This window comes from Nothoprocta perdicaria, unplaced genomic scaffold (assembly GCF_003342845.1).
Source record: "Nothoprocta perdicaria isolate Ctin4 unplaced genomic scaffold, notPer1 scaffold_22, whole genome shotgun sequence".
Lineage (NCBI taxonomy): Eukaryota > Metazoa > Chordata > Aves > Tinamiformes > Tinamidae > Nothoprocta > Nothoprocta perdicaria.
This window is the reverse complement of record NW_020455415.1, coordinates 6,516,049-6,541,921: the sequence shown is the minus strand read 5'-3', so window position 1 is coordinate 6,541,921 and position 25,873 is coordinate 6,516,049. Positions and strand designations below refer to the sequence as shown.

General features: G+C 36.0%; 1 protein-coding gene across 1 annotated transcript in view; it reads left to right on the top strand.

Annotated features, from left to right (window-relative positions):
- The window catches only part of ATRX (ATRX, chromatin remodeler), a 67,955-nt gene that overhangs the window by 300 nt on the left and 41,782 nt on the right, over nucleotides 1–25,873 (top strand). Inside the window, exons 2-10 of the mRNA XM_026039125.1 lie at nucleotides 7,255–7,367; nucleotides 9,572–9,627; nucleotides 11,222–11,274; nucleotides 12,959–13,083; nucleotides 14,348–14,467; nucleotides 17,436–17,545; nucleotides 18,793–18,860; nucleotides 19,187–22,110; nucleotides 24,947–25,025. Coding sequence (XP_025894910.1) covers nucleotides 7,255–7,367; nucleotides 9,572–9,627; nucleotides 11,222–11,274; nucleotides 12,959–13,083; nucleotides 14,348–14,467; nucleotides 17,436–17,545; nucleotides 18,793–18,860; nucleotides 19,187–22,110; nucleotides 24,947–25,025 — 3,648 coding nt within the window. The remainder of the gene's footprint in view (nucleotides 1–7,254; nucleotides 7,368–9,571; nucleotides 9,628–11,221; nucleotides 11,275–12,958; nucleotides 13,084–14,347; nucleotides 14,468–17,435; nucleotides 17,546–18,792; nucleotides 18,861–19,186; nucleotides 22,111–24,946; nucleotides 25,026–25,873) is intronic.

Genomic DNA, 25,873 nt, shown 5'->3' with positions numbered 1-25,873 from the left:
GCTGGGGCGGGGCCCGGCCCGGCCGCCGTTCTCAGGGTCGTTGGGCTCCGGCAGCCCCCGCCCCACGTGCCGCCCGGTGGGGAAGCCATTCCTCCCGCGCCACCCGCCGCGGGCTCTGGCTGCTGGCAGCGCGCGCGGCACCCTCGGGCCGCCGCTCGCCAGCGTTGCGGGAAGTAAACACGGTGCCGGAGGGTAGGGTCGGCGTGCGCCGAGGGAGAGGCGCCATGTTAAACTGTGGATAAACAGTTGGGTTGGGATGTGCCTTGGTAGGTCTGCAGGGCTCTGGGGGATCAGCACAGCCATCCCCGCAGATATTCACGGGGCCCGAGGCGCTGTTAAGACCACGCATTGCCACGCAACCCTCGTAAAGACATCGGCCTTTGGCATCCGAACCAAGCGTCAAGAAGAGGAGACATCGCGTTGGCTTAACTTGCAGGCCTTAGCTAAAAGTTTTTTGGGTAATCGTGCTTGTTCAGCTTCACTTTACAATCTCAGGTTTCCGTATTTTGAAGAGTTGCTTGTAACTGCAGCTTAGCTGCAGCCTAAAGTTAAAGGGAGAGTAATTTTCTTGTATATGCCTTGATTTCAAAACCTTGGTGTTTATGAAGAAGTAACGTAAATAATTGTAACAAAAAACAGTTTTGAAGATTGTTAGTGTTATGTTATCAGTGTTGCTTACGTGCTGGAAATAAGTTGTGAGCATTACAAATACCTGTTATTTGGCATGTAACTTTTCAGTAGTTACCATTTATTTTGCATTTTTTTCTTACTCGTTTTGTAAAACAGATTCTCTCATTTGCTCTTTCTTTTTTTTTTTCTTCCTCCTTCTCTCTCTCCCATTTCCTTCTTCCTTGTGTTCTTGAAGTACTTTGACAACTTAAACCAATTTTATGTTGTATTCTCTTCTATTTTTTCTGTTGACCGGAATACTGATTGAGGAGGCTTTTTTATCCTTCATCCCCATCCCTTGAACATYGAAGGTAGAATTGGGTTTTGTATAGCAAAAAGATTTTGGTTACTAAAATTTGTYGACTGGTTTACTGTCATGACTAATGTTTCTAATTCTCATAGTGTTCTTTCATTTAGACTACATTTTTTTTCATGCCACTGCTGCTGTGTTTTATTTCTTGTTTTCCTGTTTCTGCTATTTTTTTTCTTCCCTTGGTGGTCTGTTTTACAGATCATCATCTAAACTCTTTCCACATTCTTAAGTTGTCATTAGCGCAGCAATTAACGTTAATATTAAGTGGTTAGTTTAGTTGATGCTTCAGGGGAATTAAAAGAAAATACAGAAATGCATAAGTTTTCTACCCATRTTTTTTAGGTTTCTTGCAGACAGTGAAGTTAAATCAGATTATTTCATGTGATTTCATTTGTAATATTGAGGATGAAAGATATACACAATATATATATGAGACTGTGCAGTCTTTAGGATGGATCTGGCCCACATACTAAGTATRCTATATAACAAAATACTTCTTAAAAAAAGTATTTGTGGGGATAGGCATAATTCTTTTTTTGGTTGCTTTGTTTGAACTTTTTTTTTCTGCTCATGAACTCGGTTCTCGGTCAGCCTATGAATGATTTAGATAATTCTCATCTCACATAAGGCCCATTTGAACAGTTTACTTTTATTTTATAAGAACAATTCCCTAGGAGGAGCAACATGTTGCAGGATTGCATTGCAGGGTGCCATGAAAAAAGTTGGTAAGCTGCTAAGCCCATTCATGGGCKCTTTCTTATTTTCTGTCAGCTCAGGTTCTACATAAAATTAGATTTACAAAGAATAGGAYGGAAAAGAAAATCCCTTTAGAGGAGTTTGCAGTGATGTCTTCGTACAAAAGCAAAGATATTTTTCTCCCAGTGTTCCTTGGAGACTGACACACTCTGTGCTCTTTGCCCCTGTTGCCCCTTAGAGCTACTGCTGCCTGTCAGGTGCCTGAATTTCTTTGACCCTACAAGTTCCTCTGCAGATCTACTACCTGTAAGGTTGCCCCTAAAAGAAATGCACAGGTATACAGCTGGAAAAAATGGATAGAATTGTTCGGAGTATGTGCAAACAGTACCATTCTTACAAAAATATTTTGTCAGCCCTTTAGGAAGATAGGCCTGTAGTGTTTAAAAAAAAAAAAAAAAAAAAGAATTCATGAATATTAGTCTGCTGACCTTAAAGTTTATGACAAACAGGAAGCAATTTTCCTTTGATGTTAAGAATCTGAGTATTTTCAATGCCCAGCATAAGAAGTTTAGATTGCTTAGAAATACAGTCAGTAGTGGAATAACTTGTGAAAGCACTTTTAAAATTGTTGATTTTGCGATTATTTGTAAAGATTTCTAAGCAAAATTGCAGGTGAAAGCTTGATATATATTATATTTAAATAGCGGCAGGAAATTTGTCCTGGTRATTTTACCTATTCCTACCAGGTTCAAACATATTTTCAAAATAAGCTCAACAAAGAMAGAAAACAGGTTTTGAATCTTACTCACTTGCAGCATCTATTGTGCAGTGAGTTAGATGAGATTTTTTTTAAAGTTGATAAACTTTGTTTTTTAAGATGAATACTTTGTCCTTTTTCAACTTGCAGTATATAATTTTGAAGATTTAGTCTTACTCCTTTTGTTAAAAGTTGTCTGCTTTTTTGTATTAGGATTTCTTTGTTCTGAATGAGTGATGCTATAGGAGACATGTTATTTCCAATTAGGTTATTGTGGCATTAAGTAAGTTGTCTTGTGCCCTGAAAACACAGCATGCGCTTGTGTCTTTCACACAATTGTGTGGATTGAACATGAGTGGATTGTTTGACTTTCTTCCCATGAAGAGCAAAACTTTGGGCTGCCTGTGCCAGATATAACCCAGGGCCAATGTGCTGGCACTGTTAAAGTGAAATTCTTCAAGAGAAGAACTTGCTGCAGTGACTACCTTACTTTTGGTTTAGTACAGCGTCTCTTTTTTTATAAAACTTTATGGCAGGGTCTCCAGAGGACTTACTGAAGGTATCTTCACCTTCTGTGAAATAATTCAGTGGGACAAAGATACATAATACAAGTTCTGCAATGAGATAGCCTTATCACTGCTGAAGCTTCAAATTCCTGAACTTGCTACAGACATCTGCAAGATTTCATGACCGCTTGCATCTTCCACTTGAAGGAAAAAAAAATACAATTAGTCTTGTGTGTTTTTACTTGGATATTCATCACCGAAAGAAAACGTCAGAACAGAAAATAATACTAAAAYACACTATGTTCAATGCAGAAACAAATGCCTATAGCCTGTGACAAGAAGTGTTTCTAGATGAGATCACTAAATATGTCCCTTATAATTAGGAAAGCCTAAGGATACTGCTGAACCTCATGAAACCACATTTTGTATCACTGGAGCTCAAACTGTGCCTGCAGGTGATTTGAATCAGTTCACGGGTAGGTCAGTGGGAAGTTGTTCCAGTGGTGACTCCGGATAGGGAAAAAAGAAGTTGCAGAAACTCAGTGGCAAGCATAATAGAAGGTTTTGTAGGTGGTAGGTAGTGTGCTCTTGATTTACTGAATGAAGTGTACTAGACTTTCACATTTTATTCATCATCTAGCCTCCAGGCTATTGTCAGACAGGATGAATGATGGACTAATCAGTTTTTTTTTTTTTAGAAATGAAACCTTGAATACACAGGGTTTTCACCTGTATCAGTTTTAGTGTATTTACACAATTTATTTGTCAAGTCTGAAAGCTGYGCAGTTGTAGGAGTTTTTATCTTGTCTACCTGTTGTTCTTAATAGGCTCAATTRTAGAAGTCTTTTGGACCGGATATATCTATAACCATGTAAAGCAGACATCTGGGGTGGAGTTTGTAATTAAKGATTCCTCACTGAAAGTCTGTAATAAGCTCCAAGAAGAAGGCAGATAAAGCAAAAGAGTGTTTTAGAATTAGAGATGTGCTGTTGGGTGCAACCCATGCTTCCCTTTGAATAAAGCCTGTTTAAGCGTTCTGTAATACTTCTTTCTGTCTTTAAAAATATGCTAGTTTGAACATTCCTGAATTAACATGTTAAGATGTTGGGTTTGCTGTTATTTCTTATATCTTTTATCATAAAAGTGAAAAGTGAAAATGCTTAAATACTTCCATAGGTCCACACATTAGATTTAARACAAAGATTTTTTTTCACCCTTCACTGAACCACAGTAATTTTCACCCAGTCCTGTTATGTTTTTTTGGATGCCATCTTGGCAGATAGATTCCTTCCGGTGAAAATAGTCCAATATGAACTATGTTTGCTGCCAGAATGGGCAGTTGTCCTCTCTTCCCTGCCTTGGCTATGAATTTCACCTGCCGTGAGATCAAAGACTTAAACAAATGTTTTGCAAGTTGATTTGACTCATTATGGAGAAGCCTGCTCATTAAGTTAAGCAGGTGATGAGCTAAATGTGTGTTAGGGGTGCTGTGGTCAGCAGTCTGATTGAATTGAGTGTGTTGAGAAACTTTTCTTTTGTACACTTCCCTAATTCAGGGACTTTAGCAGCATTTCGATAGAGTAGAATATTGATAGAATATGTCTAAATGGGAACAAAAAGCTCACATTTTTTCTATTAGTATATTCTCYATCTCTGTAGGGTCATTTAGCCTATGCATATTTTTAGGTTTTAGCTTATATTAGGTTTGCCTAGTACATCTTTGTTGTGTGCAAGTTAGGCCAGACCTTTACTGAATAATACTATAGTGCTGCTCTGAAATTGTCTTCTTATATGATAYGGAGCTAATCATAACAGTAACTAGCTCCCAAGGTCATAAATCCAGTTCATGGCCAAAGCAGGAATAATAGACCACCTCTTTACATTCTTAGTCTAATTAGGCTAAAGAACGGTAAAAGAGCTGCTGACTGATAGTGAAGCACGTTGCTTTGGAATCACTGGTAGATAGGGTAGGGACTCTTGCTAAATGGTGCAGAAAAGCAGTGCATCTGACTTGTCTAAATTTTTAGGCTCTGGTGATTTTGAAAATAATACTTATTTTGTATTTTGTGATCAATTCAATAGTGGATGAGTCAATTAATATAAAGAATTTGCAGTAGGATCTTTTAAAGGATTACAGATGATATATTCCCAGCTACATATGCATCATATTTAAAAAAAAAAAAAAGGCATTGTGCAGAAATCAGGTGAAGCACTCCCTAAATTAACATTTCTTTGTGATGAAATATATTGGATGTAACACTTTTGCTTACAYTTGACCTTGGTATTATTTAGTATGGGATTGTAGTATAAAATGCTGAGTAAGCAAGAGGAAAAGCAAATTGAGGCTACTACTTATTATTAGTTTGTAAATTGTGTCCACATGATCATTTTGCTCTAAAATGGTAAGACCAGTCTAGTTAGCCTAAGAGGTAGTAAATGGTAGCAGCTGATGTTCTGAATTCTTGGTCACAAAGGCATGTGYACGCTGTTCTGAATTTCTCTTGTATGCTGAGAACAATAACATCATAACTCATCTATAGTTCCCATTTTCTTTTCTAAAAATCAATTACCAAAATATGCTGTTTATGTACCAACTTAGCAGAATTTCAACTGCTTTTTTTTTTAAGGTAGTTTTTGTTGACTTTCTAAATATACATTAGTTTTCCACACTGTCTGGAAAGGAAATAAAAACTCCATATATTTTTACTGTCAAACATTTCTGAGTAGATCTTTATTTTTTAAACTTGATAGGAATAAATTGTCCTTAAATCTGCTTTTTAAAGTAGAGAATGCAATCTGTTAAAAACTGAAAGGCATCATTATCATCTTCTGCAACATTTTCCAGACATGCCCTCCATTCATGAGCAGAAGGGAAGTACAAGTTTAGGGACTGGCAATTGTATAGCAGCATGAGTCCAGTCAGAGGCAAAGACTCTTCGATTGAGAGAAAAATTCCTGAGATACAATTGAGAGTAAAACAGGCTTTGTTACTGTCTTTCAGAGCTGCTTTAGTGATTGATAGTATGTCTGTAGTCTCCATAAAACCTCTGCTTTTCTCATGTAGAAAATATTTTCATGACAAAATGTTCTTTTATTTTTATTTCAGATAAACTCAAAAGATTATTTGATAAAAAGCAGATTTTTAGTATTTAGCACTGTTGTATTTATAGTTGTGTTCACTGTTTTAAGTAGTCAATTGCATTAATATGATGTGGTTTCGTATATGATTCTAGCGTGAGCTCAGCTGCACGTCCTTTCTGTGAAACAGGTGATTTTCCGTAACAATAATGGTTAGACTGAAAGTCAGCAGTTAATAATTTAGTTGATATGTTCAGAAAAATAGTAGAGAGAGTGAAGGCGGTGGATTGCACTAATAAATATTAAAAAGACCCTTCAATTCTAAAGAGAGACCCAGAAAACCTTGTTTCTTCTTATCAGAAGAAGTCCCCATTATGTAATGGGGACTGTGTTTGGCCACAGTCAGTATCATTGCCCCTAAAAGTATACATSTTAGCTCAGGAAGCAGTAAAAGCTTTGGGTAAATAAAAAGGACCTAAAATAATAAGTATGAAATGAAAGGGAGTATCGGGTTATGAAGAGGTTCATACCTTTTTAACGGAAATATAAAGTATTGCTTTTTTACAGTAATGAGWATAGATAGAAGACTACTGTATCAGTCTATAAAATGTCATATTAAAAACTTGAAGAAATGTTCTGATCCTACACTTTTTTTTTTAAAAGGTATAGTGCATAAAATATGCGTTTCACTGATTTAACATAAGCTTTACACAAGCATGGAGGTCTGTTATGCTGAGTATATCTGTTTTTTTTTGTTATTGGTGAACTTTGATCTGAATTGTTAGTGTTTCGTATCCACAAGGATTACGTGCTTTTAATAAGAAGATCCAAATTTTCTTTCTTCTATTTAGCTTCTGGCAAAGTCTTTTTTTTTTTTTTTTTTTTTTTTTTTTTTTTTNGTTTGTATGATAAAACTGTTACTCAGGTTTTTTGTTCACCATGTTTGAGCTAGTTAAGTACATAAGAGTAAAAAAATCACACTGACTCTCAATACAATGTTTACCGAGGAAACTCAATTATTACATGAATGTTTGTTTCCAAATGGGATATCAAATATAAAATACACAATTTTATTAAATTCTGACTTAAATATAGGTGCGATTTTAGGGACAAAATATGAAAGCACTGAGGATACGGTAACCTATTTAAAATGAGAGTCAGCATCACTTCTTCCAGGCTTGCTAAATTGGCATGAGATATATGAGTAACTTGAAGTTTTACTTGCATTTTAACAGTGAAAGCAAGTTGAATACGTTGGTACAGAAGCTTCATGATTTCTTGGCACACTCATCAGAAGAATCTGAGGACGCAAATTCTCCTCCTGCATTTGCCAAAAAAAAACCTACAGGTAAGTTGAACAACTTTTATGTCTTTATTTCACTGTATTGCACTTAAGTAGGTCAATTATGTATGTTCTAATGCTATTCTAAGAATTCTGTTCTAATTAAGTGGTCATATCTAAATCGATGCACAGTATTTTTTTGTTTGTTTGTTTTTAGTTACGAATGTTTTCTAAATTTGCAAAAAGCAAATCCTACTTGTGATTTACYGTTTAACAAATATGAGATCAGTACCATGCATACATTTGCTTCAGTAGCAGTTCCTTGGAGAGGTTGTTATTCAGTTTTTAAAGTTACTTTGTGTAAGTAAAGAATGTAAGAATCTTCCCCCCTGCCACCGCAATTTTTCTGATCATTGTAATGTGGAAGAAGTTTTGGAGATTTAGCTTTCTTAGGTATTTGGATCTGCATTTGGAAAGATCTGAAAACAAAATGATACTTCTGAAAAACTTGAAGTGTTTTGCTAGGTTAAATTGATGTTAATAACTTCTGCTTACCAGTTAGAAACTTGAGCTTTAAATGGTTTTATTTTAATTAGAGCATTGAAAAAAATGAACTTATTCTATATTACGCTAGGAGTACTAAGTAAAGCAGAATTGTGCTGATATCCTTGATTYTGGCTTAATTTTTGAGTCCTTGATTTTAATTTTTTTAAAATTAAATTAAMTTAATTTAAAATTATTTTTTATAATTTTAAATTAATTTTTGGCTTAATTTTTGAGTCCTTAATGTTTCTTCGTCTTCTCTGCATTCAAATTGGATGACTCCCTCTTCTGCCTTGTATGAATGCCAGCAGGAGGGTCACTGAGAGCACAGGAGAAACTCCCTTCCTGCTCTTGTTTCAAGTGACCGGCCTCTGCTTTGGAACAGCAGCCACAGGGAAAACTCTGTGCTCTCATGGCCTTGAGGTGGAGGGAGGATGCAGCTTGGTCAGCCCTAGGAGCTGGGAGGGGGTGCAGCATGCTTGTTTATTCTATGGGAATGGCACGTGCGCAGTCCAGTCACTTGTAGAAGCCGTGGGAAGAGGGAGCATGTTCAGCCACTGTAGAGGATTGCGTGTGTGGAGACTGGGAGGACAGAATCTGCAGAAATTCTAACTGAATCAAAGAAATCTCTACTGAGCACATACACACTGATATTCTCTATAGATTTAAAATTTAGGCAGACGGTCATAGGTGGGCAGGGTCTAGTCTGTAAAGGAGATGGCACCYTTCTGTCAAATTTTGAGTTCTTTTCTTAGAAGCAGGGAATGCCTCTAATATTCCCAAGAAATAATTTCAGCTATTAGAAAGGAGTCCAATCTTTGTTTTGATTTCTCTGCCCTCCCTGCACATATTCACATGCTGAAATAGCTGGATAGTTTTGGCTAGGATTTTTTCCAAACAACTCAACCTAAGATGTGTCCAGCAGAAAGTTTTGTAGTCAAAGTGATAAGCATTTTTACAAATCTAGTTTTTTTTTCTGTGTGTGTAAAGTGTCAAGATGTAGCAAGCTGCAATACTTGCAGTCCCGTGCTATAATCACAAGCAAGTCTTGTGTTATAATCAGATGATAAAGATATGTCATTACCACTTTACTTGCATGTTTCGCAGTAGTACCTGTGTTAAAATACCGTTGCTGTTATCTTTCTATTATATTAAACCTTTGAGCAACTTCCTACAGCTACTGTTAATTACATGGAAGCTTGTCCTTCTTCCATCACCCAGAYTAGGTAGCCAGAGCAAATACTACCAGATTCTTGGCCACTTACGTGTCTTTAGGTTATATATCTCACAGTTCCTAAAATAAAAGCCAAATTGTATCATGTGTCAAATGGGACCTTTGTGTGTGGTTCTATCTTCGTAGATTTAACTTTGTTTTTATTGTCAGATATGTRAGAGAAAAGAGGTCAAATAACTTCTCAGAAATTTAAAAAGAAATACAGTGTATCATTTCTGCATTTACAGTTATATTCTTATTTCTGTAATATGTTCTCTTCCTCAGTGGGGCTTGTCAGCAATTTATGTAACTGAAAGTAATTTCTAAATGATTTTTTAAGAATTTGTTGCATACATTGAGCAGAGTTGTGTTGTTGTGCAGCRGGCCTGCCTGTAAAGCTCACAGTCATTCTGTTCTTCATTTATGCTGATAAAACATATACAGTACTGTTACTTACAATTTAAAGAACTGTGAATAATTCTTGCAATTAAGTTGGATTACTTTCTCTCTATAGGGAAAAATAGCGAACCTGAAAAGAGTCCGACCACAATGGAGAACAACAAAGAAGAGGTAGGAAATCTAATGCTTTTGAATTCTAGCTATATTGTTAGTGTAGAATGGCTGATGCATGAAACTAAATTCTCTTAGTTGCTTTTACAATAAATGCTTAAAGAATATTCTCTGAACCTTATATAGATGTTACTGTCCTGTACTCTGAAGATAAATATTGGTCTAGATAAACATTGGCAAACATTGGCTTACTTACCTAGAGTATTTAAACTAGTTTTTAAAGTTACCCTTCAAATTTTGAAGGATATTCACTGCAACTAAGCATATGTTTCTGCCTCCTGCCTCCTTTTTTTCTAAATTACTGAAAATACTGAAACATGCTAATTTACTTGGACTTTTTTTTTTTTTAATGGTACTAAATGAATTCCTTGGTAAAACTTGTCTAAAATACAAGTCAATTGTTATATACCTAAAGCATTTCTTTATAGTTTAAAAGGATTGGACTTAGGCTCTTATTTATGCTTATGCCCTGTCACACAGGTATGTTCTGAAATGTCCTTCTAGGCAAATATACTCCATGTTTTTTTTCCTCTCCAAAAAGAGAAATAGGAGCGTTGTTAAACTTCAGCAAAATTATTGTTTACTCTATTAATCAAAGACATTTTTCATCTGATATGTCTTATTAGTAGCAAGCTTTCTATCTGATTGGAAACACTATGATTGACACTTTATACATTAAGAAAATACAAGTGCCATGTCCTGTATTAAATTACCTTTATTGCTATAAATTCAGGTATTTTTGATGTTGTCCAAACCTGGTTACCATATGCATGTGWAAGCGTGTTAAAGATAGGCTTTCATGAAAAGCCGTCCCTTTGTGGCATATGAGACAGTCACCAAGTGTTTGCATTCTGTTGGCAGTTCTTCTGCCTTGTGATACGGATACACACTGAATCACTTGTGCAGCAGTGGCCCGCGAAGGACCGGCCTTGTAGTACCCTCTCCGCTCATATGTCAGGAAAAATAGTTATTTCTTTCACCTAATGTGGAAAATACTCAGTGAGTTGCTTAAGCTACGCTAGCATGAAGTCCCAGTGACTTGTACTAAAGTAAAATATGCAAAAATATGCAGCAATGTGGAGGCAGATGGATGTGTGTATTAACTGTGGCTTTTACCTTGCGCTGTGGCWTTTGCCATTCTTCCATGTGTTAATTGTGCTGATTAATGCTGCAGTGAAAATGTACAGACTGAGACCTCAGACTCTTTCTGATTAAGGGTGGCTATTGCTCTTGGTCTGTCCTCAGTCTGTGCTTCCGAAAATTGATAGTTCTTTAAGCAGCAGTGGAAGTTGAGAACTGGAAGGAGAGAATTTCCTCAATTTGGGGAAGACTTAATTTGTATGAGGTATATGCAGAGATTTAAAGTGTTTCACTTCTCAATTTGGCAACACTTTCAAAGTAGTTCTGACTTCTTGGAGTCTTCCTGCTTACCTGAAATGCCATATTTTAACTAATTCTAGTAGTTGAATTGAGCTGACTTGTTGAAGGAAATCTGGTGACTTCTGAGTTGTGTTTTTTTTTTTTTTTTTAAAGTTAATGTAAGAATCTATTTTGGTGGAAAAATGGTGACTTTCTAATGTTTTCTTGGTTTTAGGGCAATAGTTCTTCAGAAAGAAACAAAGCCTTAGGATCATCGCGTTCAAAAAGGTTGGTTCAGAAAACAAAAAGGAAAAAAATAATTATTTTGTTATGTGAAGCTATATAGCATAAGTTCATGCATTTCATGCCAGATACTTCTAATGTAGATTGGTATAAATCCATTGAGTTAGAGTTCTGTAAAAACAAAAGAATGTCTGATGAGATGTATAAAATTCAAACCGCCTGTATTGCCAAAGCTTGATTTAAAAATAATTTATTTTAAAAGACAGTAAGATGAGTCTCCATCACCTAACTGGGCACAGATATTTATACACTTGCTGCTTAACTCTTACTCTGTGTATAGACTTCTTCCAAAAACATAATTTAGGCCATCTAGAAAAATTAATTTACATAGGTTATTGTTGGGAGACAGTAGAATCAAAAGGTGCCAGCAACTTGCTCTGTGCACAAATTGCTCTTTGTTCTGTCTGTTTGACCTCTCTTTGCCCTTTGATTAAAAAGCAGTAGAATTGACTGTTCATAACATACAGAATACAGATTATTTGTGCTCTTAAGGAACAGCAGGTGTATTCAGTAAAATTCCTTCTCAACTTTTGTTGTCAACTTACACTCCTTCAGGTTATGTTTTTCATGATTTGTGTGTTTTGTTTTAATTCTGGTTATATTATGCAAATAGATGACCTCTTCAAAATGCATAATTCAACAGTTGCCTTCTTACTGCTTGTTACTGTGTGTCATATAACTTTCACAATCTATGTTTCTGATTATTATTTTATATGATCTGCTGAATGTTAAATAATATTCTTTGTTCTCCCATCTCTGTTTGGTTTCATTCCAAATAGACACATTTAAATTAATTCGATTTAAATTTCTCCCTTATTTTCTGAATTTGACTTCCTGCCAGACTATGTCCTTTCATTTAGACATTTTTGTAGTCTTATTTTTTGTTTCCTGTTTATCATTAAAGGTGTTATCACACCTACATTTATCATACTGTGCCTGCTACTGATAAAAATAGCATCCTACCTTGAATTCTCTAGTTTATATATTCTGTTTATATTACTGAGAATTATGCTCAAAATTTGTGAGTTTTTTAATGTTGTTTTGACATAATATTTTTACTCAGTTTACTAGATTGAATTCTAAATTATTTCTCTATGAAAGTCTGGCCGTTAGTCTTTGTATTCAAAGACCAGCTTTTTCATTTCTTATTTCCATGCAGGTGTCTTTGCTACCAAGGTGCTTTTTTTGTGATTTGCTAATACCTGTATGTTCTCCCTGGGCTGCCTTGGAATAACATGCAAAATTTCTGAGCAGGCATCTTGTGTTTTATTCAGGCTCCTTTTCTAAATATATGACTTCCTGCATACCTTAAAAAAAAAAAATATATATATATATATATATATTTTTTTTTTTTTTTTTTTTTGAAGGGTAACTATATATATATAGTTACCCTTCAAATCTTGTACCTGTGAAACAAAAGTCTTTTCCTGGTAATATTTTTTTGTTTTTTTGTTTCAGGTAGGAGAGTTGAGGGAGACAAACTATTTCTTACAAAAAAAAAAAAAAAAAAAACCTTACAACTTATTTATTCTAATAATGCAGAGGATCCCTCTCTTTGATTAAGGAAAAAAGAATAATCTCTTCAATTAGTATAGTTTTTCGCTTGCAAAGCACCAGGCTAACTCATATTACAGTATGTATTTGTCATGATATTTTTCTGTCTATGCAGGAAACCTACAGTTGTAACAAAATATGTCGGATCAGATGATGAACAGATCTTAGATGAAACTGTAAATGAAGATATTTCAAATGAAAACTCAGAAAATGATGTTGATATGAAAAGCTTGCCTAAAGGTAGTTTATGTCTGTCTTTGTTTCTGAATTCAGCAAATTAGCCAACATTGTGATGCAGCAGAATTRATTGACTAGAATGCACATGTATTAGTAAAATGCCTATCTTGTGTTCGGTTGGCTTTTATATAGAAGCACACACATGTGCACACACATTTAAGAGAAAGTTTTATTTTCAAGTACCTTTAAATTGGACCCAGTATACTTTAACCTCTAGGTCTGCCAGGATATGTGGCTTAATTTCATATGTGTATTGGCATCTGTATTTTTTCAGAAATAATATCTACATGAAACATGGGAAATAATTCTAGTGTTACGTAAAAGTCTCAAAATCCTTATGTTGCTCCCAAATCTTACTTATTTGTGTTTTTATTTATTTATTTACTCTTCTGTATTTGGAAGCTGTTTAAAAAAATGGATCAACAAAAACAAAACTAAATCTTGGCAAGGAGAGGAGGCAGGAGAAATGTCATTACTGAATTTATCTTTAAGCACAATTTTTACAAGTTAACACTATAAACCTGTACCCTGCAGTTTATAATTGTAGTGTGACCTTGGTTAATTTCTTCCATTTCTTACCTTTGAAAAAGTGGTGGAAAGGTTTGGAGAAACTGGAGCAACTGCTGCTGCTGCTGTTCACTTTGAGTAGCAGTCCCCGTAACAGTCCTCTTAAGGTTATTTTTTCAGAATATTTATTTCCATTGTCCTCACAAGAAAAGTATTAAACTGGCTTGTAATTGTGAAAGATATTCACAATTCACATAATTCCAATTAGTGCTGTTTTCTGATTAACCAGAAATGTGAGCTTTAGAATATTGTAAAAGAAAAGGTTTTATTCTGTTGTATTTTCATTTCTTACTGAAATAAATTAAGATAAAAAGGGGGAAAAGAGAGTAGTTGCTTCTGAGCTTTTTGATAGGTTGAAGTAACCAAAAGAAAGTCCTTTAGTTGCAGCAGAGCACTGCAGATTACCAACAGTGGGACAGTCCTGTTATGCATGGACYGTTTTTTGATTCAGAGAGCAGAAATTGCTCGTTGTAGCCTAGTCAGTCTTTGGCTTCTGTTCTAGAGCTATGAGATGGAATCAGCTTGAAGTGTGTGGTGCTGGCGTTTTGTCCTATGAACACCTGAGTTTTAGTCAATGGATTGCCTTTTTTTTTTTAATATTGTGTTGGCTTTTATTTAAACAGGACTCTTGCACTTCATTTGGATGTGTAATGGTTTCCAATTTTTACATGAAATTATTTTTTAAATGAAATTATTCTAGGTACAGTGGTTGTACAGCCTGAGCCAGTGCTGAATGAAGACAAAGATGATTTTAAAGGGCCTGAATTTAGAAGCAGAAATACCGTTAAAATGAAACCTGAAGCTCCCAAAAAGCGTGGAGGTAAATACAATTTAAAACATTTATTAAAGCGGGTTTAAATTGCTTATGACCACATTTGGTACATCTAAAAATTGTTCATATTTCTAATGAATTATCAAAAAAATACCTCCACTCTTCTGGCTGTTTGTTCGTTAAGGGTTCTAGCTCACTCAGATTAGCCTTCATTGCTGTCCTACAAATGCAGCAATGAAAGCTAAGTTTAGTTCTCCTTAACTTCTAATTTTTGGTAGCTGTATGATGGAACATTAAGTACTCCCTATGAACCCTCCTTGCTTTGTATTCAGTATAGTTAATTCACATGTTTCATAGATTCCTTTTTTAGGGAATTACACTGAAACACTGCTAATAYCAGAACATTTGCTAACTTTTCAAGAAAACAATTGTATTTCAGTGGGGACATATGTAGAATTGCCATTAGTCAGTGAGCTGACAAAAAAGCTAAAACTCCGCAACAAAACTGAAAGATTTTGTTAATTGTTGGAAAATCATCCAGTGGGCCTCTTCCAATGGTTGTCATTTTGGCAGCCAGGTACCTCTTGCCTCTAGTAAAACAGAAGAATCTAGGTAGGCCCCCCCCCCCCCCCCCCAAAAAAAAAAAATCTGGGACACATATAAAACACCCAGGAAGAAGACATCTTTTCTAATGCTGCTAGCAGTGTGTTAGTTCAAATACCAACAACAGTATCTAGGATATTCAGAGGAACAAGTTCTTGTACTGACTGTTCCTTCTTCCCTTGTATCCTTTGACAGACTTACTTTCTATTAATGTCCTATTACAATTTCATGTGTGCTATTTCTCCATCTGTGGTTAAAGAGCAGTAGAACGTGACTGGAAGGAAATGTGCTTGTGCATACATATGAGTTCATGTATGTTGTTAATTGTGTTTAGATCATGAGTGTTTTCCCTAAATTACCAATCTGTAACTTAGTTACGTTATTGTAAGACACTGTTTCTCGTACAGGAATCTTTTTTTCCAGGTGTGTTAGGAGCAAATAATTCTGCAGCAGTTCCAGGTGAAATCTTGAGGGGGTATAATGTTAAAAATAGCTTAATCTAGGATTATTCTACTTAAGTTTCATGGGCACTCTGTGTATGTCCAGAACAATCATGTAATCTTTCCTACCAACTTCATCTTCTCCCCCACTTCTAGGGAATGTGAGGCTCCTTCTTTGTGAATCTGAACTGGTTACTCATGACCTGGTGCCTCACACAGGATAATAGTTCTGGAAGGAACATCAAGAGCTTGTCTAGTCCATCTCTGTACACAGTGTCTATCATCACTGACTTTTTTTTTAAAACCTGTTTTTAAAGATAACCTGTACATTTGTTGCACTCCTGTCTACTTTCAAGGAAAGGTAGTAGGTCCTGCTGGTTCATTTTTAGACTGAGAGAGGTGGTAACTGGGAGAGCATCATGACTGCTGTCCTCTAGATCAGCTGGATATATCCAGATGATTTGTGAATTTGGCATATATACAGGAAAGATGCTGCAGATTCCGGTTTATTCTACTCACCATGGTCAAAAGGTCACATTAAATAAAGCAGCAAATAACCRCTTCTTGCCACTAAAATGAGATCAAGGGCCGGTGCACATAGAAAGTTTGAGCGCTACTGGATTAAGTGGGTGAACCTGTAGAATCCCAGTAATTCAGATCCTGAATAATAATTAAAAAAAAAAAACCCAGTTTCTCACTGTTAGTGAATCTAGCAACTTTTTATTTTTTTCATCCACTATCATTTGTAGTAATAACATGGTTAACAAAGTTCATGTCATAAACAATCCTCTTTTCCTAGTTTATTTAGTTTGCAGATTATTTTTTCCTCAGCTTGCACGTTTTAGGAAGTAGGCAGTAGTACTTCCCCTCAAAGTTGCAGGTAGCTGTGATTCTTACATCTGTTAAACTAATTCTTGAGAGAGTATATCTAGATTTCTGCAGTGGTTGGTTAGGAGCCGGAGTCACTGTTTTCCTATTAATAAAATAGATGAGTGTATTCAGTAGCATTGGGAACAGAAGTGTTCTAAGTGGATTTTTGAGGTGTAAAGAGGCATTTTGTACTCACAAAATGCTAACTCATATTACATTAAAATTCACATATCCAGGGAGTTGAATACAAAAAGTTCTCCTTCCAGTGAGATCTGATATTAGTTGTATGTTAGTTATCCTCGCTGGCCTGTAGTCTCTGAGATTTATATTTCAGTAGCAAAACTGTTAGTATTTGCTAGTAGAAAAGTTGTAATGTTTTGAGGAAGTTCAGTTAGTTTCATAATGTGGTGTTGATGTTTGTGTGTGTGTGTAGTGGTCTGATGTGTTTTGTTTCGTTGTTTTATGTAATCTGTACTCAAGCCTTTACCTTGATGAGTTATTTGTCTTATTGTTCTGCACATCAAAGCAAAGGATGAGTAGCAGTCCAGTGATCACATATCAAACCTCTATCTGCTTGATCCCAAATCTAATTTGAGATGAGCTTCTCAATCATTTTGCTTTTTTTCTCTTGGAAGTGTTGCTGCTGATGAAGGGAAAACAGTCTTATAGTATTAAACAATGAATTAAACTACCGTGGCCGATAGCAAGCCTTCCAACCCCAAGCTTATCTCCTTCTAGAGTGAGTTGGGGACCTGATATCAAAGCAACGCTTTCTTGAAGAGAGTATTAACATAAATACAGCATCTGAGCGCTCTGCAAAACCATGTTCAGATGTGTCTTCAGGAAACGTCTGGTTAGTCCAGGATTACAGATTTCTCAAAGGAATAAAATTTTAGCTTGTCCCCAAGGGAGTACAGAAATTGGAGAAAAGGTCTTTCAATCTGTAAATGGTGAGTGGTTGTAGAAAGTGTTGCTATTTTTGGGTGGTGAAAAGTAAAGGCACCTAGAAAAGCCTTACAAGCCAAAATGTAATAAAAAGAAATAAGTGTATATATAGATTTCTTATAATAATAATAATGCATTGTTTATAATCCTCTTTATAGAGGAAGGACTGCATGGAATTGTAAGCTGTACAGCTTGTGGACAACAGGTGAATCATTTTCAAAAGGATTCAATCTATAGACATCCTACACTGAAAGTTCTTATTTGTAAGGTAAAGTTCTTAWTTTGTAAGGTAAAGTTCTTATTTTGTAAGGTAAAGTTCTTATTTTGTAAGGTAAAGTTCTTATTTTGTAAGGTAAAGTTCTTATTTTGTAAGGTATTTGTGGTGAACAGTTTTACACTTTGTACTGTTTGTTTTTGTTTGAAATGTCATCGTAGTGGATTTGGGTTTTTTTTTTTTTTTTGTGGAACTAGTTCTTTGGCCAAAAGAAAAGAAAATTAATAGCAGGAAAAAGTCTTTAAAAAAGAAAACAACAAATAAATAAAAAGTTCTCTTTTGTACACCTCAGTTGTCCAGTTCATTGCTATTTCTTTTAAATTATTTTTTGGAGTGTTAAGAATGATCATAGTGATCTTTTTCTGTTAAATGAATTTGTCTGAAATGATTCTGTCTACTCGTATTACAATAAATTTTGGATGTCCCAGTAAAGAACTGCGTAAAATACCAGAATAAGAAGCAGGAAAGTGGCTTCAAAGCCATCACAGTGTCACCTGCATACAGCTGCTGGACTTTTCTGTTGTGTGGCAGCCTCTGTAGTGATGGCCTGGTCCTCGACCCAAAATGAACATCTGGGTCTTGGCACCACACGGTTCACAGTGGCTTCAGTTGGCCCTTTATTGTCTGCAGCAAGGGAGTTGTGGGACAGGTAAGGAAGGAAATATCCCTCTCTGCAGCTGTGGCAGCCTCTTGAGATTTCTACAGAGGTGTATAAATGCGTGCTGCGCTAAGCAGTTAGCGTTCTGCTTTTCTTCACTCACTCCCCTTGCCTTCCAGCTCCCAATTAATGCTGACTATCTAGATGACCTGCAGAATCAGACAGGCCCATCTAATGGAATGTTATGAGATAGTCCTTAGGTTTATTTTGGCTTGCTTCTTTTATAAAAAGTACTTTGTAAGCTTTAGAAAAATCAGCTTAGGGGAAAATTGTTTCTAGCACTTGTTCCAAAACTTTGAAGGCCTTAACATACAACACTATTCTAAAGTGTAAAAATACGTCATTATCAAATTAAAGCCTATTATTTCATTTTCAAGTCAGTCTTGAATAATGTAAATGTCGTGGTTTACTGTGTAGAACAAATCTTTTTTAGATTCATCATGAACAAAAAAATGGTTAGAAAGCTAAAAACTTTTCAGTTGCTGTTTACAAAAGTCCATTTCTAATACATGCAGAAACTACATGATTTACTAAATTTCAGGAGAGATTTTAAGGAAAAAATCTTTGTTAACTTTATTTACAGACGTGCTACAAATATTACATGAGCGACGACATTAGTCGTGATTCAGATGGAATGGATGAACAGTGTAGGTAAGTATATAAAGTCTATATTAACACTTAGAATAGTTCCTTTTTTTTTCTCCCTAGCATTAATAATGAATAAAGACCACTGTGTAAGAGCTTAATCAGCAGTCATTTCTTGTCAAGAAAGGCTCAACACCAGGATTATATAAATATTTCATTATTGGATGCCTTTCAGTCATGCTTTTAATAATGTTTTCACTTAATGGATTTCTGCCTACAACCTTAATTTTTAAAATGCAAATTCTTCATTTTGAACAGTTAAAAATGCATAAATATCTCATTTTTTCACCTCATTTATATGGAGATAATTTTATATTTCTGTCTCATTTCAGATGGTGTGCCGAAGGTGGAAATTTAATTTGCTGTGACTTCTGCCATAACGCCTTCTGTAAAAAGTGCATTTTGCGCAACCTGGGTCGAAAAGAGCTGTCAACGATACTGGATGAAAATAGCCAGTGGCACTGCTATATTTGCCATCCAGAACCTTTGTTGGACTTGGTCACTGCATGTGACAGCGTCTTTGAAAATTTAGAACAGTTGCTGCAACAAAACAAAAAAAAGATAAGAGTTGAAAGTGAGAAAAGTAAAATATATGACCATACACTCAAGTTTTCTCCAAAGAGAAATAGTTCAAACTGTAATGGTGAAGAAAAAAAAATAGATGAATCATATTCTGGTTCATTAACATACTCTTATAAGGCACTAATGGTGCCAAAAGACATGCTTAAAAAAACAAAAAAGTTGGTTGAGACCACAGCAAATATGAATGCTAGCTTTGTAAGCTTTTTGAAAAAAGCTGCAGAAAATTCAGAAGTAAGCCCAACTGTGCAGCTTCGTCAGCTGAAAGCTTTTAAATCTGTGTTGGGTGACATCAAAAAAGCTCACTTGGCACTAGAAGAAGGTCTGAACCTGGAGATTCAAGCTTTGGATGTTAAAATCAAAGAGAAAAGTACCAAAGAGAAAAAAAATGAACTTAAATCTGAAAAAAATGAGGTGAAAAAAGATGAAGGAAAGGAACACGTAGAGTTAAAAGAGGAGGGCATTGTAAAGGCAGAGAAAAAAGTTGTGTCAGAACAGCCTGACAATGAGCCCATGGATCAAAGTGTGCCAGCAAGGGAGCGAGCAGATAACAAGCGTGCTGCTGGTGAAGATAAAAAGTCCGGCACGAATGAAGAACCCCAGTATGAACCGAGTACAGAGGCTTTAGACATGGATATAGTATCTGTTCCCTCATCTGTTCCTGAAGATATTTTTGAGACTCTAGAATCTGCCATGGAAATTCAGAATGCATCAGATGAGCAAGGCGGTGGAAATACAGCGACAGATCAGGAGACTGTAAATTCAAACGTAAAATTGAACGCCACGTTGAAAGATACCAAAGGTGGAGCTAAGTTAAAAGCATCAGCTAAAGGAACAAAGGAATTAATTGTAAAGTTGACTCCTGTTTCTCTTACCGAGTCTACAGTTAAAACAGAAGATCAAGTCAGCCATCCAGAAAAAGCAGATAAGGATACTCGTGTAATACCTAGAGCTGAAAACCGTGATCCTGGAAAACAAAATCACAATGCTGCTGCCAATGAAAGCTCCACAGAAAAAGAAACCGTCTCACCCGCAGAAGAATCTGATCTCAGGAGGTCCCCACGCGTAAAGACCACACCTCTGAGGCGCCAGACAGATGTCAATCCTCTGATGTCCAATTCGGAAGAGGACAGCAATGACACGTATAATGAAAAACGTAAGAGGAAATCATCCAAACAACCCAGGGGGAAAAAAGATAAACGAAATTCTTCTGACAGTACTATTGATAGTCCTAGTCCTAATAAACTTTCTAAATCAAAAAAGCCAGAAGTATTAGATGAAAGCTCAGATTCCGATGAGATGCCGGCTGTTCTTAAAGAGGTAGCTATGATGAGTCGCAGTTCTTCAGATATTGATAGCAGTAGTGAAGCACCAACAAATGTTCTTAAGACTTTAAATCCAGTAAAGGATGAAAATGGGAAGCGAAAAAGAAAAAGTTCCACTTCTGGTTCAGACTTAGATGTTAAAAGAGGCAAATCAACTAAAAGCCCTGCTTCTGCAAAAAAGAAACGACAAAATTATTCAGATTCTTCAAATTATGATTCAGAGTTAGAAAAAGAAATTCAGAGTTTGAGTAATATTGAGTCTGTGAAGAAATCCAAGAAAAAATACTCAAGAAAAGACGATAGTTATGATTCCTCTGAAGAAGAACAGAGAAAAAAAGTAACTAGTAAGAGAAAGATAAAGAAAGAAAGAGATAAATCTTCTGAAGATGATGATGCTGAGAAGTCATCTTTGGAGAAGGAGGAGGCTGGTCATTCTTCTGAAGATAAAAAGAACAGTAAGAGGTCATCGGTTAAGGAAGGGATAAACAGAGACTCACAAGAAAAAAATGTAAAGGGAAAGCTGGATGAGTCGTCTGATGCTGAGAAGCCTTTACTAGAGAAAGAGGAGAGCCATCCTTCTAAAGGTGTAAAACTGACTGAAGCTAAGAAAAACAAGGATTTGAAAAAGAAAAAGGCACAGGAAGATGATATTTCAGAGAGTACAGAGAAATCTGTGAAGAAAGAACACAGTGTGGATTCTTCGAAAGAAAAAATGAAGAATAAAAAAGCTGAAAGCAAAGAGAAGAAATCTGAAAACTTAAARAGTTATAAGAAAGATGATGATGATGATGATTCTTCTTCTGATACTGAAAAGTCATCCCCAGAGAAAGGAAGTTGCAATTCTTCTGAAAATGATAAAACTAAAAATGAAAGTGTGGTTAAAGAAAAGAAAAGGAGGAGTTTGAGAGAGAGAATATCTAAAAGAGGCCATATTGATTTATCCTCTGATGCTGAGAAGTCTCCTCTGAAAGAGGAGACTTCTTCCGAAGACGCTGTGCAGAATAAAAAACGGACTGAAACTAAAGAAAAGAAAAGATTAAGTCTCAAAAAGAAAGTGTCTAAGAAAAAACAAAATGACTCACTGTCCTCTTCTGATGAGGAGTCTTATGAAGACAATAAAAAAAAGATTAAAAGAGGGCCAGCAAAAGAAAGTAAAAAGGGTAACTTAAAGGAGAAAAAGAAGGTGTCAAAAAAGCAGAAGGCTGTCACTTCTTCTTCTTCTTCCTCATCTGATAAGGAAGAAAATGATGATCAGAATTCAATGGGTGATGGAAGCAGCGATGAGCAGAAAATTATGCCAGTGACTGAGAGCTTAGTGCTGTCTGCTGGTGCAGGATTTTGTCAGTCATCAGGTGTGCAAAAGATTTTCATCTGCACTTTAGTTAACATATTAGTAGAGGAAACTTGTAAGATTTTGGTAATATTTAATAGTCTACAAGTTAAAATGTCTGTAAGATGTTTAAATACATGTTTAAAAAAATCTGTAGTCTGATAGTTTGATAATGATAAGGAAGCATTCAATTTGACTTAATTTGCAAAATACGATTTCTAAAAGAAAGCGATGCTATTATAAATGGAAAGAGTTATAGTCTGCAATTCCAGACAGCTTAACTTCGCTTCATGGCCTTCCAAAGCTTTGTTACTCTTCTTAACTGTCCAGTTAATATTTAGCAGAAGCTGGTTATAAGTAGTAGAGATCTAGGAAATAATAACAGTTTTAAAAAACATGAAACCACTTGATTATAAAGACTGTTTTTAGAGGACTTCAAAAGGGTAGTTTTCACATGTGAGCACTATGGATGCATTTAGGAAAATAATTTTTAATTAGGAAAAATGAAATCTGTTTGCAGTTTTGGTTACTGAGAGAAGGAAATTACAAATCCTGTTTATTTCTGTCAGTGTTTCACTCTACTTTCTGTACTTGAATTAACTCTAATTGTTTACTCCAGTACTTCCACCTAGCTTGTGATACTGCACACAAAATAGTGTGGTTATTGAGATAGCAGATGGGATGCAGGTACATTTTTGCATCTCCAAATAACACTTGTAAGCATATACTTGCAGTATCAACATTAAATAAGTGAAAAGTTACATAACTTAATGAGCATATTCATTTTTAAAGATCAGATTTAAAACAGTGTTTACCAAAATCACATTTCTTTTTACTACCAACTTGAGACCAGCACGTTCTGCTGCATTTGGTTTCTGAGGATTTCTAAAACACTGCAGCTGCAAAGATTCCTTTTGCTACCGCCCTTGTCTTCGGATTTAGCACTTTGTAAGAAAGCTGCATTTTATTAAAAGTATTTTGCATCATTGTAGAGTAACAGTTGGAAGATAGGTTCCTTATTCTGCCCCATAATACTTTTGCTTGCTGAGGCCCTCTGATGAAGTAAGTCTGGCTGAGTATTTGTGCAGGTAATGTTAGGATTGTTAGGATTCGAGAGAATATTTCCCCAAAGATGCTACTGCCRAGGGAAATGGAAAATAATCAATTCTGCATATTAATGAACGGGCATGTTTTGTGTAGTAAATGCCCCTTCTGTTAAAACATGTCCCATATATAGACAGTTAGACTATGAGGCAGTAGCTGATCTGCAGCAGTTTTGAGCCTCACTGGATCTTAAAAAGAAATACCTGAAAATAGAAAATTCTTCTGTACAGTGTTTGTCTGTAGAATAGGGACTGAAATGGCCCAGGGGGCACAAGTTAATAGCCATGTAAGAAGCTGCCTGAGGCATTGCTGCCAGTTCACTTCCTTTTGCAAGTGATTAATTGAAAGATTTGTTAATTTTTGGAGGGTGTGGTAGGGAGCAATGTACTCAGGGGGAAGAAGTGAGATGATGGAGGTGGTATGACTGACATTGGAGTGAGGCTGAGCCGCGTTCAGTCAGCCTGGGCAGAGGAGGGTGACGATGAGAGCTCTTTACTGGTGCCTTCCAGCTGCCTGGGGAATGGGTATAGAGAAGGCAGAGCCAGGTCCCTGAAAACACCCTGCAAAAAGGGTTGAGGGGCCATGGAAAATTCAGGTGGGATATCAGGAGAAGGATTTTACCGTGGGCATGGTCGATGCCTGCAACAGGTTTCTGGTCTCTGTGCTTAGAGGTGATCAGTACTTGATACGACATGGCCCTGAGATACCTGATTTACAAAGTTTGCTTTTAGCTTTTAGCAGGGATTTGAACTAGGTGATGTCCAGGGGTACCTTCCTATCTGAATTACCATATGATTTTTATGAGAATAAACTGTATGACATTCTTTTAAGAGGAGGCATTCTTTTCCTTTATCTACAGTTTACTTGTAGGGTTTTTGTGGTTTTTTTTTTCTTTTTTTGGTTGGTTGTTGGTTTTTTGCTAAGTAACGTTTTTCTTTTCTGTGTTTGATCAAGCTCCATAATAGAATCTTTTTTTAACTAATAGGAAGCATAATCTATTAGAACAAACAYATGGTAAAACAACTTGGGACAAACCTGTTGCTGCCTACTCTTGATCTACTCAGTAGAAGAAGAAGATTTGGTGTGTTTGCTGTATTAGACAGTATCCATGTTGAGCAGCAGAATTTCAGTATTTGCTAGAAGGATGGCAAGTGCAGTTTTCAGAATGCAAGTTTTCATAGACATGCAGCAAACATGCATACGTTGTACTTGATACTCTGAAAACAAAATAAAGTAAAGAGAAGAAATTTGTTGTTCTGCAGTACTTGTTAGTAGAATCAGAGCAGCTCAGAAGTTGGGTCGGAGTAACACTGTGTTGCGTTTGCTTGGGCTTTCTTTTCAGCTTAGCAGCAGAATTTCAGACGGGAGTAGTGAAATGGCTGTTAACTTCTTGCAATTCAGAAATGGAGTTTCCTGAATGGAGTATGCAATCTTTATATGTTTCAGTGTAAAAAACAAACAAAAAAAATTGTGTACAATAAGAAGGGGAAAATACAAATTGTGTTTAGGAGTAAGAATAATGTGGACAAAACAACTGCTTGAAAAAGTATGATTTTTTAATTAATAAGAAACAGTTATTTCTATCTGTTAAGATAGTAACTGCCTTTTCTGTTTTAGTGAAGAAGTGCTATTACCAAGATACTTTTCCATGGAGATTTCTCATGGAGACACTAGTTCTTGTGCCTTGTATGTTTATTGCTGGTTTTACACATACCAAGTGTTCTTTTGTTTTTGTTTTTTCCTTCCTCCCACAGGAGATGAAGGAGAGACTAAGTCAAGGGCTGTTCCAATGGAGGAGGAGGAAGATGATGATGATGACGATCCCGAGAATAGGTATGATTCCATCCGTAAGGACTTAAAACAGATTATAACACACCCTAGGCGTGGGCGCATACCGGCACAACGGAAGAGCAAGCAGGTTGTAAAAACCAGGACTGCCTGCCTTGTAAAGACTCGCTCACAGGCTTCCCGCAAGTTTGAACAAGGGGCCAGAAAACAGAGGCCAAAATCCCGAAATGCAAAGAAAGTATTTAGAAGTGTTAACTAACACACCTTGCGTAGGGTGTGTTATAAATGCACTGCAGCACTGTCCATTTTATGTTCCCATTGAACATGTGGGTTTTGTGACAAGTTTTTTACTCAGTCAGGTAAAAACCTACTTTTGCTAAATGTGAATTTCATATAGTGACATGAATAGAAGGTAAAAGTTTGCATCTGTGCAACATGCAGTGCTAAAATCTCTGTGGATTGAACTTGGCTATCACTGTTACATAATCTGCTTTTTTTAAATTGAAACACCTTTTTTCAATAAAGAGAAAATGCAATGTGGAGAAAACAGTATTAGAGACATTTCAAACTGTTAATTAAACTGAGTTTTAATCTATTAATGAATTCCTGAAGTCACTGATGTGATAGCAAAGGCTGTGATTCTATAAGCACTGTGCATAGGCTCAGCTGGTATCAAGGAGGCTAATTATACATTACATTTGAAGTCTTTGCATAGATATTTTTGGAATCGTGGCCTAAATGTATTGCTTGGGTTTCAAGTTCAATAACAATGAATCTATGTAAGATATAGTTAGTTCATTAAGACATGTCATTAACCAGTACCGTTGTAGTCATTGAAAATTAGCCTGGCTAGAAAATGTAAAAGCTTCATTTCCKAACTAGTGAATGCACAA